Raw genomic sequence first — 13,735 nt, forward strand, 5'->3', positions numbered from 1 at the left:
ATATTTTTCACTTACGGGTATTGTTGTGGCATGTACTTTGAGAAGCTTGGGATTTCCATCTGCTAGATCGTTCTGGACTTTACGCAGTAATTGGCTTAGGTAGTGTATATCAGAGAGTTGTGGAAGAAAAATATATATTTTTATGAATAACGCGGCAAAAGCAAACCAATAAAAATAGCAACAATACAAAAAACAACAACGTTAATAACGGATAGGGGGAGAATATGCCTCACTCACTCACACATTTGCACTCACACGAAGCCGAGAGAATGTCAAAACTGAGCGCTACAGAAGTGATGGCGATATGGAGAGCAGAAGAGGAAGATAGGCACGTAGCGTACAACAAAAGCGTCGTCGTCGTCGCCGCCGCCGCCGCCGCCGTCGCTGTTGGCGCAAGGTAGATTGTGGCCCCCAATCATTTTTTTAGTATTTAAAGAACAGTCGGGCAAGCAAGTCAAGAGCCGCTGCGCGAGCGACAGCCATAGCGATTAAGGCAAAAGTTTTTAAAGTAAATACGGGCAATATTTTTTAAAATATATATATACATGCATATGTAATCTGTGTATGCATATATTAATATATATTTATGTGTGTGTTAAGCTTATGAATCAATTCAATTGTCTAAAATTCGCTACCAAATTGCATTTGTCATCAGACATCGGAGTTTGTTTTGTGCTCTTGATTCTTTCTTGCTTTTCTTTTCTTCCTTTTTTTTTATTTGTGAGCCAATTGTTGCTGCCGCAATGTGAGCGCATGTGTGTGTGTGTGTGTTAGCTGTTTGTTGCTACGCACGAAGAAATGCTAAAGATGATAAAAGCGAATGTGCGTGAAATAACAACAATTAATAAGCAGCAACCATGTAAACAAGCGCATATGCATGTGTGTGTATATGTATTGAAAAACAATAAATATGTGTGTGTGTGTGCCTTGGCGCTGTCTGCCCTAAATAAATTAATATGCGTACAAATGAACATTTTGATGCGCATGCAGATACACATTCTATACATGTGCATATGTAAATTAGCATGTGTGTGTGTGTATGGTTTTGCCTTAGCGCAGCAAAGCAAACGCGCGCGCGCATCATTCTGCGCCGCCCTGCGCGCGCGCTTTTGTCAATGCTGCGATCGCTGCCCCAAATTCAGTAGCTGTAAATGCCCCCACAGCAGAGCCCATGAAGCCAGTCCCCGGGGGTAATTTGTCTGCTGCTGCTGCTGCTGCTATTTTCAATTTATGATTTCCATTGTTCTGCGCACATTTGACAGCAATAAAAATGTACAATTTATAAGAATAAGCGCCGTCAACCCTGCCTGCTGAGCTTGTTGTTGTTGTTGTTGTTGTTGCACTGCTGGAGCTTCCCAGCTGTCAATATAGTGCATGCACATATGTACATTTATACACGCACACACACATTTGCATACATACAGCTCGATAGGTATTTATTTGCCTATCGATCATTAGGCTTAAAGATGAGCTAGAGATAGTTTATTGAACCTGTTTCGATAGGCGATTTACGATGTTTGCGTGTATTTGACACTCTGCTGCACTTGTGTGCGTGTGTGTATATATGTATGTACATACATATGTACATATTTATTGTGTGGCATATTAGTTGCAACGATTTGTTGACCATAAATGGCAGCAGTCAGTCAATAAACCCACGTCCCACACAACAAAAAATATGTGTATGAATTTTAAGTTTATATTTCGTTTTGTTTTGTTGCTTTTTTTTCTTTTGTTTTTTGTTTTTTTTTTTGGGATCATTTCTGTTGTTGCAAACTAAACGCCATAAGTGGCATTCATTATATACTGGAAGTGTGCGCACATTCCTATATTTGTTCAAATATCGTTATACATGCCCATTTGTTCAATATTTGTGTGTGCACTGCGCGAAAAAATGTGTAAATAGATCATTATATATGTAGATGATTATATATAAAAGTCAGCTTTTTAGCTTCCAATTTGAATGCAAAATCTGCTCAAAACATATATGAAAGAAATACAAATTCATTTACTTGCATATATAAATGCTTAAGCTTTTTAATTTGGCTTTTTATAAAATATTTTTGAATCCAAGTCTAGTAAAAAGTACATGCAACAAACTTGCTCTGAAGATTTTCGTAAAGTGTACACAAATAGAATATATGTATGTATATATAATTTTTTCGATACTCTCTCTCATTCATTCCAAATTACAAAATAACGAGTTTCAAAAGCAAGAGCCTTGGCTTTTGCCATTAACATGGCAGCTCGATAAAGATCGGACTCTGTGTACCGAAGCTATTCTTTGTTCGAAGCACTGATTATTGGAGCTTTATTGTGCTTGAAATTTGGGTTTTGCTATTAACTAAATTATTTGTTTTTAGTTGCTTGCAACACGTATGTATGTGTTTTTTTCAGTGCATGCGATCATTGGCACATTGTGTTCAAGTTTTCTGTTTTGCTTCTAGCAAGGTGCTCTGAACGCCTTGGCGCCAGTTTGCTTTAAAGTAGACGACACACACGCCCACACACACACACACACGCTCACACACACGCCCAATGGCAGCCACCTGTCTAGCTGATGCGGAACTCTCGCATTTTCAATGCCATTTTGGCTCTTCCCCCGCTTTTCCACACTTTTCGCACTTTCACCGTAAATCATGGCCAATTACGAGTATTAGCAAAGGGTGTGGAAATCGAACTATCAATAATGCCGCAAAGTCCCGCATTAAAAACTGCACACACAGACACAGTGCGTCATCAGTGTTGTGTCTGGTACCGGTCCCTCGCTCGCCCCGCCCCGCCCCGCACCGCCCTGGCCTTGCCTGGCCTGGCCTGGGCACCAAAATGTCTCACAATGACCTCACAGTGTGCGTCATCATTAATGAAACAGTTGCACGAATAGCACATTAAATCGAAATACAGAAAAGTCGAAAATTGAAGAATTTAAGAAGAATTTTAATGCATAAGAGACAGCTTCAATGGAATGCTTCGCAATGCCTAGATATGGGCGATAGAGTGTACACTCAGAGAAAACAAACCAAACGTATATTAAGTATGCGGCAGAGGAAAAATTAAAAATGTAGAAAACGTAAAGCAAAATATCAATAATATAATTAAATAAAAGCTTATTTAAGTCTGTTAACAAATCTTTCAATTTTTTTTATTTTTGCAATATACGAAGATATGAATTTATATACTTAAAGCAAGAATTTGCATGCTTGTAATAAGTTTGTAAAGTTCTCAAAATTTCAATTATTTGTTTGAAATAACAAAAATTTTCTTAAAAAAAGCACAGAAAAGTTTGATGCTTGATTTGAGCATATACAGACATACTCGATTGTTTCTCTGAGTGTAGCTTCCCATGCTTCAACAGGTGGCCGTCTCGCATTATCTACGACCTGAATCTACAGCCTGTCTAGATAACACACACACGCACACACACACACACACACACACACAGACACACACACAGACAGACAGACTTGTTTTTGTATTTGAAGTCAAGCAGAAGAATGTCTGAATAAATATTTAACTAACATTCTACTCTCTTGCAGATCTCACAGAATTGGCTTGGCAGAGAAGGATATCTGAGATACCCAAACCTAAACTTACACACCCATCCACACACACTCTCTCACACACACACACACAGACACACAGAGTAAAGGAGCTAAGGAACCAGTTAATAAAATGCCCGTCTTTCACACAAAAACAATCGAGAGCATATTAGATCCTGTTGCCCAGCAGGTAAGCGTCTGTTAAATGTTGTTTAGTTAGTTGGGGCTTAACTTTAAGAAGTGCCTAAAATACTTAAACATCTTTTACATATATCCACTCCACTATAAACTATATACTACTCAACTATATACATATGTATATGTAGCTATAACAAGCGTGCAAATTGGCGCCCAAGAAGGTAAATGCAGAAGAATTCAAAGTATTGTTTAACTGAAAATATATATTGAAATTAGATCTAGTGGCATATTACAGTGGTTGCTCGCTAATTGAAACAGAATTCAAATTTGTGTTCTCCCCCAAGAAAAAGAGAAATCAAACTATAACTCAATTGTAATAGCAATAGATCAAATTTAGAAGGTTTGAATTGAAATGCCAACAAAAAAAAAAAAATAATAGAATTTAGTTTCCCTTTAACTGAAAATTGTAATGTTCGAGCGATCACTGTATTCGTATTTAACAAAGTAGAATTAGGCAGTCCAAAGTTTATTCTAGACATTACAATTGATTCTGTTTATTCTGTAAAGTTCTTGAGAATTTTTGTTTGTTTTTTCTTTCATTGTGGTAGAATCTATATATTAAGTTAAAGTTAGCAAAATACTTTTATGACTGACAGTAGAAGCTAGAGCCTTGTTGATTTTGACTTATATTTAATATGGTTACACTGGTTAATTGCATATTTTGACAATCTGGCAGCATCAAATAACTGCACAGCCGCATTAAGTTGGCTGCGCTCGGCTATAAACTCAATCGAGGCGCGAATTCATGATAGTATACACGATTTAATCATAGTATCTTGATAAAAGCTATATATTTGAACAATGTATGTGCTTAAATTGATTGTATTGCGATTAATTTATATAATTTGGGCACCAGAAAAACGAAAGTCACCGCAGCTGTGTAACATGTGCAGTTATAGTAGCATATTAATGTCTATATCTATATCCATATAGACTATACAGAAACAGACCTTAAGATGCGTTCATGTTCGTTGGCTGCGGCTTCTTTTTGTTTTTCTCATTTGTAGGGTCTAAAAATAAACGAGGTGGAAAATAATAATAATAACAGACGAAGATCTCTGCTTCTTTCGATATATCACAACAACCTGAGCCTGACGACACACAAAAAATGTTAATTTAATAAAACAGCAAGCCAACAAATATAACAACAACAACAAAAAGACGCCAGAGAGCTCAAGAGAGATTCGTGAGATTCCAAAAATAGATGCGTACAAAATAAAAAAAAATAAATAAAAAAAAAAAAACAAAAAATTAAAAATAAAAACATTTACGAGCCAAAAGCCAAAGGAAATCATGAAATCATTGCGTCAAAGAGAAGCTAAAGAAAATTCTCTTTGCGGCAACATGTGGAAGCCGTTTCGAGCTGATGAAACAACGTAACAAACGACTAGTGGGAGAGGGACTCTTAGCGAAGGGGGGGGGGGGAGGGGGAGGGCAGGTGTACGTGTAGGTGTATTTAGGTGCTGATGCGGCTGACTGAAGATTATAGTTGAGCCAAAAACTGTGCCAAAAAGCTAACTCAAACTGTGACTCATCGCCCATGGCAGGGGCTGGCGGGGGAAGCGGGGGAGTAGAGGGGGGGGGCATGATAGGTGACGGAGGCGCTGCGAGGCGATCGTACGGCGAATGAATGGCGTTCGAAATGCAAACAAAACAATCTTAAAAACAGGGGGAAAAAAAAGAACACAAAGCTAACATCGACACGCCGAAGATTGAATACTCTTGAACGATTGTTCGAATAGAAGCCAGCATATGATATAGTAGACCGATTCTCGGAGCACGCAATTTGGTAAAGATTATCCATATATGTACATATATAAAATGCTTTTTTAACAATGTTTTTATTTTTAAAGAGCTATATGATATTGTAGATATATAATGGATAGAAGAAGTGCATAGAAAGTCGAACTCGTATAGCTCCGGAACTTAATTGTGGATCGTCCAGATCTAGGGACATATGATTATAGTGGCCCGATCCAGCCGAGAAAGACCTACATTATATTTGAAAGACGGCAATGTTTCATCACATTGCATTCAAGATTGATTGATTGACAGATGGATACCGTAACAAATCGGCTGACTGAACAGGAATATATATATATATATATATATATATATAGATGTATTACACGTTACGTGACAAAATTATATTACCCTCGACAAAAGGGTATATTGATCATTCAGCACATCAATCAACACATTGATACACACACACGCACACACACACACACACACACACACACACACACACGCACGCACATGTAGACTGCGCTACACTTAAATAATGAGTTGGTTTGTTTAAATTTAGATGCCCGCCGCCAAATTGGTCAGCAAATGTCCGGACTGAAGCCACAGATGGTCCAAACGCCAGCTAGCCAGGGGTGAGGGTAGAGGTGGGGGGGGGGGGTGGAGTGTCAGTTGGTTTATCAAATGATATACATAATTAATTAATCAAGAAAATGGCAAAAACAAAGGCCCGCAGCTAAATTAAATTGGGATTTGGATTGGGATTCGGATTGGGATTGAGCTTGCAGGCTTGGCTGGAAGAACAATTAAAATGTGGGCATGCCGCAGTTGAAATACCCTAACTGAGGTGGCATTTCTCTAAAATAGCATAAACTTAAAACCAAATATATATATACATATATAGAGATATACGATATAGAAATAGTCAAGTTTTGATCGTAACAAGTCAGTTTTTCATTTGGCAACCAATCCCTTATATATGAACAATTAGCTATAGTAGTCCGATGTCAGTAATATATCATTTGGACTATATCAGAAGCATTGCAAAGATATTCGACTAATCGACGAGAAATTGAGGTTATTTTCGGCACGCCGAAGACTTTATACCCTTCTAGACATTTGCCTGACATATGAGTATGTTGAAGCTCGTAAATGCAAAGTTTGATGCAATAGATAATAATAATATAATATATATTATAAAAATAATAATATATATAATATAATGATATCTTGGAAAACAGAATTCATTTTTCAACCGATTCTTCCTATTCATCTATATAATGTGGTAGAGAGATCTTCTTGGGTTGGTTCAAGATATCTTGATAAACAAAAGAACCTACTTTTCGACGGATCGTTCCTATGGCAGCTATATGATATCGTGATTCGATCGAGGGACAGACGAACGGATTCGGCTGATCAAGAATATATAAACCTGATAGGGTCGGAGATGTCTTCTTCTAGACGTCGCACATTTCATGACAAAACAATAATACTCTCTAAAAGCGTATACAAATATTCCTATATTCTCTTATAAAGTAGTATCAATCGAGCTAGGAAACTATTTGAAATGGGCTTTTATATATGTATTTCCGATTAATCAGATTGAAAAATTGGTAATATTTGCTATTAAGTAGCATATGTAAAATATATATTTATATATTTATCTCTAGCTATTGGCAGAGCTCCAGTAAAAGTATCGTCTCCTGGTCCAAAATCAGTCTACTTCTTGTTTATGAGGTTGCTCTACATAACTCTAAAACTGTAAACGGCCAGTCGTGACTTTCAAACTGTGACTTTTGACAGACAATAATAATACCATAATACCTATTTTATAGAGTAGCAAAAGAGCGCCCTAAATTCCATTTACCAGAGCAGCTTTTATCAACGACACTTGTCTCAAATCAGCTGAGTCTCATTTCATGTGGGCGGAGGAGGAGGAGGGGTGTGTGTGTGTATGTGTGTGTTTTATCTAGCTTAACGTACAACAAACACTTCATGTCTAAAAATAGCCAGCAATAGTAATAGTAAAACGAAACCGGCAAAAAACAAGTTGTCCGCCGATCTCCGATCTCCGATTTCCGATTTTCGATGGGATGTCAAGTCCAAGTCCGAGTCCCACGCTTTATTTGGCGGACTCTCTGTCTGGCTTGTTATGCTCTTTATGGACTTGTGTGCATGTCAAGCACGGTAAAAAAGACAGAAAATCAAAGAGACATAATGAGAGAGCGTGAGAGTGAGAGTGAGAGCGAGAGAGAGAGAGAGAAATATCTATGTTTTTGCCTATGACGCAATGACACTTGCTGCAAACGTCATTTGAAAATGTGATTTGTGGGCGAGCAACACACAAATAAGTGTTGTTAAGTAGTGAAAATTAGTTAAATTACGTAATGAGTACAAGACGAGAAGATACCCTGTAGAAAGGCCGTAAGTAAATAAAAATTTGAGTGTATATTATTGAATAAAAAAGGGAAGTTTGCCAAATAGAGATATACATATATAATAATGTACATGAGGTAAGGTCAGATCAACAAAAAATTAGTGTTGTAAAGTAGCAAATAGAGCAATAGATGAAGGTGGTTAATAATATATACCCTGTACATTTTACATTGTCTGCACTTGGTGGCAAAACTTGTATAACTAGATCTGGCATGAACAGCTTTTAAAACTATTATCCGGGCAGTACAAATCGGCGTAAAAGTTATTATAAATAGCTAAAAAAAAAAAAAAGAAGGTATAATTGAAAGTAACAGGGTATGGGAGAGCTATTTTAAGTTTCACTTAACAATTTTTAAATTGTATTCAAAAATTTGCATTCATTTACTTAGCTCACAAAATCTTCAATTCCTCGATTAAATACATGATTGTTATTGTAATCTTAGGCTCAAATTGTAAACGTTGTTGTGCAAGCTTTAAGCTTGATTATTTTTATTTGTACTGTAAGCTCGGGTTTCAAAAAGCTTTGATACCGACAAGCTCCTCCTCCAAATACAATTATAAGCACTTAAAGCTTTGAATAATAAACAGCTTTAAGACAAGCACACAATGCTTTAAGCTTAGCTGGAGCTTAAAGCTCATTGAGCAATGCTTATAATGGAATTAAATTGTAAACCCAAAGCTTTAAGTTTGATTAAAAGCTGTCTATACAGCAGAGGTTTAAGGCAAACACTCAAAGCTTTCATCAAATACAATTATAAGCACTTAAAGCTTTTAATAATAAACAGCTTTAAGACAAGCACACAAAGCTTTAAGCTTAGCTGGAGCTTAAAGCTCATCGACCAATGCTTATAGTTATAATTATAAATGTTAAACACAAAGCTTTGAGTTTGACTAAAAGCTGTTTATACATAAAAGCTTTAAGACAAACACTCAAAGCTTTAAGTTATATTGGAGCTTTAAGCTCACTTCCTTGCTAGTAATTTGTGTTAATTGCGAGTTTTTAAAGTATTCCCGTAAAAGGGAAACTAATTGAAACAAATTTGCTGTGTATCATCGTTTAGGTATCTCGCTTGGTTATATTACACGAGGAGGCCGAGGATGGCAATGCCATGCCCGATCTCAGCCGGCCGGTGCAGGTGGTCTCGGCGGCGGTGGCGAATCTGGTGAAGGTCGGCAGGGAGACGATCAACAGCTCCGACGATAAGATATTGAGGCAGGATATGCCGTCGGCATTGCATCGCGTGGAGACTGCCTCGCAGTTGCTCGAGGAGGCTTCGGATATGTTGCGCGCGGATCCCTATTCGGGGCCGGCGCGCAAGAAGCTGATTGAGGGAAGCCGCGGCATACTGCAGGGCACCTCCTCGCTGTTGCTTTGCTTCGACGAGAGCGAGGTGCGCAAGATAATACAGGAGTGCAAGCGTGTCCTGGACTATCTGGCCGTTGCCGAGGTGATCGGCACCATGGAGGATCTGGTCAAGTTCTTCAAGGATCTGTCGCCCTGCCTCGGCAAGGTGTCGCGCGAGGTTGGCGCCCGCGAAAAGGAGCTAACGCATCAGGTGCACAGCGAGATTCTGGTCCGTTGCCTCGAACAGGTCAAGACCCTCGCCCCCATACTCATCTGCAGCATGAAGGTCTATATACACATTGTCGAGCAGCAGGGCAAGGGCGCCGAGGAGGCCGCCGAGAATCGCAACTATCTGGCGGCACGCATGAGCGACGAACTGCAGGAGATCATACGCGTCCTGCAGCTGACCACCTACGACGAGGACACCAGCGAACTGGACAATTTGACCGTGCTAAAGAAGCTGAGCAATGCGATCAGCAACAAAATGGAGCTGGCCAACGAATGGCTATCGAATCCGTATGCTCTGCGCGGCGGCGTCGGCGAGAAGGCGCTCCGTCAGGTCATCGACAATGCCAACGAAATTTCGGAGCGTTGCCTGCCCCAGGACTCCTATCCCATACGCAAGCTGGCCGACGAGATTAGCGTCATGGCCAATAATCTATGCGAGCTGCGGCAGGAGGGCAAGGGCAACTCGCCGCAGGCAATCGGCCTGGCCAATGGCATACGTGCACGTCTCGGCGAGCTGCAGGGCCTGGTGCGCCAGGCCGTGCTCGGCGTGGACAAGGCGGGCGTACAGCAGACCGCCCACACCATTCAGGGCCGCCTGGAGCAGGCGGTCAAATGGCTGCAGAATCCGGAGATCAATGATGGCGGTCTCGGCGAGCGGGCCATCAATCTGATTGTCGAGGAGGGTCGCAAGGTCGCAGAAGGCTGTCCGGGCCACCAGAAGGCGGAGATCATGCAGCTATGCGACGAGGTGGAGCGTCTCAAGCGCCAGGCAGCGGGCACCGGTCCAGCTGCCAAACAGGCGGCCAAGCAGCTAACCCAAAAGCTCTACGAGCTCAAGGCGGCCATACAGAATGCCCTGGTCAATCGCATCGTGCAGGACTTTATGGACGTCAGCACGCCCCTCAAACAATTCACCGAAGCGGTCATGCTGCCGGAGGGCACGCCCGGACGCGAACAGAACTTCAATCAGAAGTCCAACAATCTGCAGGCGTTCAGTGATCGCGCCTCGAAGACGTCGCGCATGGTCGCCGCTGGCGGCGCCTGTGGCAACAAGAAGATCGCCGAAATTCTGCTCTCCTCTGCCGCACAGGTGGACTCGCTGACGCCGCAGCTCATCAATGCCGGACGCATACGCATGAACTATCCGGCCAGCAAGGCGGCCGATGAGCATCTCCAGAACCTGAAGCAACAGTATGCGGATACGGTGCTCCGGATGCGCACACTTTGCGACCAGGCGACCGATCCGGCTGATTTCATCAAGACCTCCGAGGAGCATATGCAGGTGTATGCCAAGCTATGCGAGGATGCCATCCATGCGCGCCAGCCCCAGAAGATGGTCGATAATACATCCAATATAGCGCGCCTGATCAATCGTGTGCTGCTGGTGGCCAAACAGGAGGCGGACAATTCGGAGGATCCGATCTTTACGGAGCGTCTAAATGCTGCCGCCAACAATCTGGAACGCTCGCTGCCCGCCATGGTCGGCGATGCCAAGCTGGTGGCCACCAACATAGCCGATCCTGCTGCGGCTGCTGCCTGGAAGAAATCATTCCAGCGACTGCTCGGCGATGTGCGCGAGGTGCGCGATGCCATTGCACCGCCGCAGCCGCCGCCATTGCCCACTTCGCTGCCGCCGCCCATACCGGAGCTCAGTGCTCTGCATCTGTCCAATCAGAATGGTCAGTTGCAATGCATTTTCCAATCAGTCAGCCAATACGAAACTATCTCTCTCTCTCCCTCTTGCTCTCTCTCTCTTTTACAGCGGAGCGTGCGCCACCGCGTCCACCACTGCCGCGCGAGGGCCTGGCGCCCGTGCGTCCACCGCCTCCGGAGACGGATGATGAGGATGAGGGCGTATTCCGTACGATGCCGCATGCCAATCAGCCCATACTGGTAAGTGCACCATATTGGCTAGCTTTGCAGCTGTAAGAGTCGCTAAACAATTCGGATCCGTTGACAGATTGCGGCACGTGGCCTGCACCAGGAGGTGCGCCAGTGGTCGTCCAAGGACAACGAGATCATTGCGGCCGCCAAGCGCATGGCCATACTGATGGCCCGCCTCAGCGAGCTGGTGCTGTCCGATTCGCGCGGCAGCAAGCGCGAACTGATTGCGACAGCCAAGAAGATCGCCGAGGCATCCGAGGATGTGACACGGCTGGCCAAGGAGCTGGCGCGTCAGTGCACGGATCGACGCATACGCACCAATCTGCTGCAGGTGTGCGAGCGCATCCCCACAATTGGCACACAGCTCAAGATCTTGTCCACCGTCAAGGCGACCATGCTGGGCGCCCAGGGCTCCGATGAGGATCGCGAGGCAACCGAAATGCTGGTGGGCAATGCCCAGAATTTAATGCAGAGCGTGAGTAGCCGCCGGAAGGAATACACAATTATATCTCACTCCCAAATGGCTTGTCCTGATTGAATGACTGACTGATTGACTGATTGACTGATTTACAGACAGACTGTTGATTTATGTACAGTCGAATCTGTAAGAGCGAGCAGACTGACATCTATCTATCCCTATGTGATGCAATTCCACGTTCAGTCGTGATTTTGCAGAAATTGGCGAAAAACGATTGCCTGAAACTTCTTTATTGCCTACCAAGCGATCAGATTAGATCTTTTAGAAAATTCATTTAAGACGTATTTCACACTTTTCAAGGAATTCACCGCTTCGAGTGGAAAATGGGTGACAAAGGTCTTGTGGTCAAAAATTAATTCAGCTTTACATAAAAACTTAATGAATACATGGATAATTCAATTCCTTAAACGCATTTATCAGGCTCTAGTTAAAAATTTCTCTGTATGGAAAATGGATGTCAATGTTTGTATGGGTAAAAGTTAAATTTGAGTCCGTTGGAAGCCAAATTATTTTCCAACCTTCCACGGGTGGGAAAAAAGGTGGAAAAGTGTTGTTTAAATTAAAATGAATAAAACTTGACGCAGGCTAAGCCGAAAAATAACCGCTAATACATATGTCAGCATATAAAAATGTGATCTAATCTGATTGCCATCCTCTTCCAACCAGGTCAAGGAAACGGTACGCGCTGCGGAGGGAGCCAGCATCAAGATCCGATCCGATCAGACCAGCAATCGACTGCAATGGGTGCGCCGCCAGCCCTGGTATCAGTACTAGATGTCCAAAAAAAACACCCACACACACACACACACACACACACGCTCACTCACACTAGGCAACAAACGCGGCCAAAAGCTATCCAATCTACGTGCCTCGTGTAACATTTAAACTAAACTAATCTTAAAACATTTGATGCTACTTTAATATTAATACCTGTAATACCTGTAATACCTGTAATACCTGTAATACCCGTTATCTACTTCTCCTAACTCTTCCAAACACACACATTTATTTATTATGTGCTCTGCTTAAAAAAAAGAAAAGAAACTTAAAACCCAAATATCGCAGAAAATATTTTTTTTTTTAAATTTCTAGAATTTTTGTTTGTATTTTTTTTTGAACTTTTATCTGTTTTCTCTTCTTTTTTTTTTAAATATATATTTATAAAGCTAATGTTTAAGGCGTGCAATAAATAAATGTACATACATATACATAAGCACACACACACAACACACACACACACACACACTCGCACACACATACAGTTGCAATGTATATAAAGCAAATTGAATATCTTGAGAAACATAAAAAGAAAAATGTTAAGGAAAAAATTCGAATAATAACAAACCCCTGCATTTACATAGCTCCAAAATTCGAAAAACAAATTTGTTAATTGATCGTTGACTAACTTGAAACATGTGCGACTATACGGGAATATATATATATATATATATATTTGAAAGTGTGGCCAATTCACATTGTACTTGCATAGTTTTAACTAGAAGTAGTTGCCCTTAACAAACTAAGCCCAAATTGATCAACGCGTTATGTGTCATGTTCAACAAAAATAACTGAAATAAAACTAAATATCGAGTGTTATTAATTCTATGCACATCTTAAGGGTTATACGCTATATGCTAAATTATATTATTCGGATCTGAACTTTTGTGTTTAGCTTAAGATTATTGAAAGAAGAAGTGTGTAAATGAGAATGAAATGCAGAAATAAGCCGAAAGAGAGAGGAAGAGGGAGAGGGAGAAGAAGATGATATATATATAGAGAGAGAGAGAGAGAGAGAGAAGATGATATATATATATATATATATATATAGAGAGAGAGAGAGAGAGAGAGGGAGACAGTTAGCTCAAATAACCAATACCTTTT

At 41.3% G+C, this 13,735-nt stretch overlaps 1 protein-coding gene across 1 annotated transcript; it reads left to right on the forward strand.

Annotated features, from left to right (window-relative positions):
• Window positions 1–350: 350 nt before the first annotated feature.
• Window positions 351–13,454, forward strand: Vinc (vinculin). Its single transcript, XM_064690601.1, has 6 exons — window positions 351–508; window positions 3,537–3,729; window positions 8,981–11,171; window positions 11,255–11,385; window positions 11,453–11,851; window positions 12,521–13,454. Exons 2-6 carry the CDS (start codon window positions 3,673–3,675, stop codon window positions 12,626–12,628), a joined length of 2,886 nt encoding a protein of 961 aa, XP_064546671.1. The 5' UTR covers window positions 351–508; window positions 3,537–3,672; the 3' UTR covers window positions 12,629–13,454.
• Window positions 13,455–13,735: the final 281 nt, after the last annotated feature.

The sequence above is a fragment of the Drosophila montana genome, unplaced genomic scaffold (genome assembly GCF_035044405.1).
Source record: "Drosophila montana isolate Dmon_TW-CO22-7 unplaced genomic scaffold, ASM3504440v1 contig_3274_1, whole genome shotgun sequence".
In the NCBI taxonomy this organism is placed as follows: domain Eukaryota; kingdom Metazoa; phylum Arthropoda; class Insecta; order Diptera; family Drosophilidae; genus Drosophila; species Drosophila montana.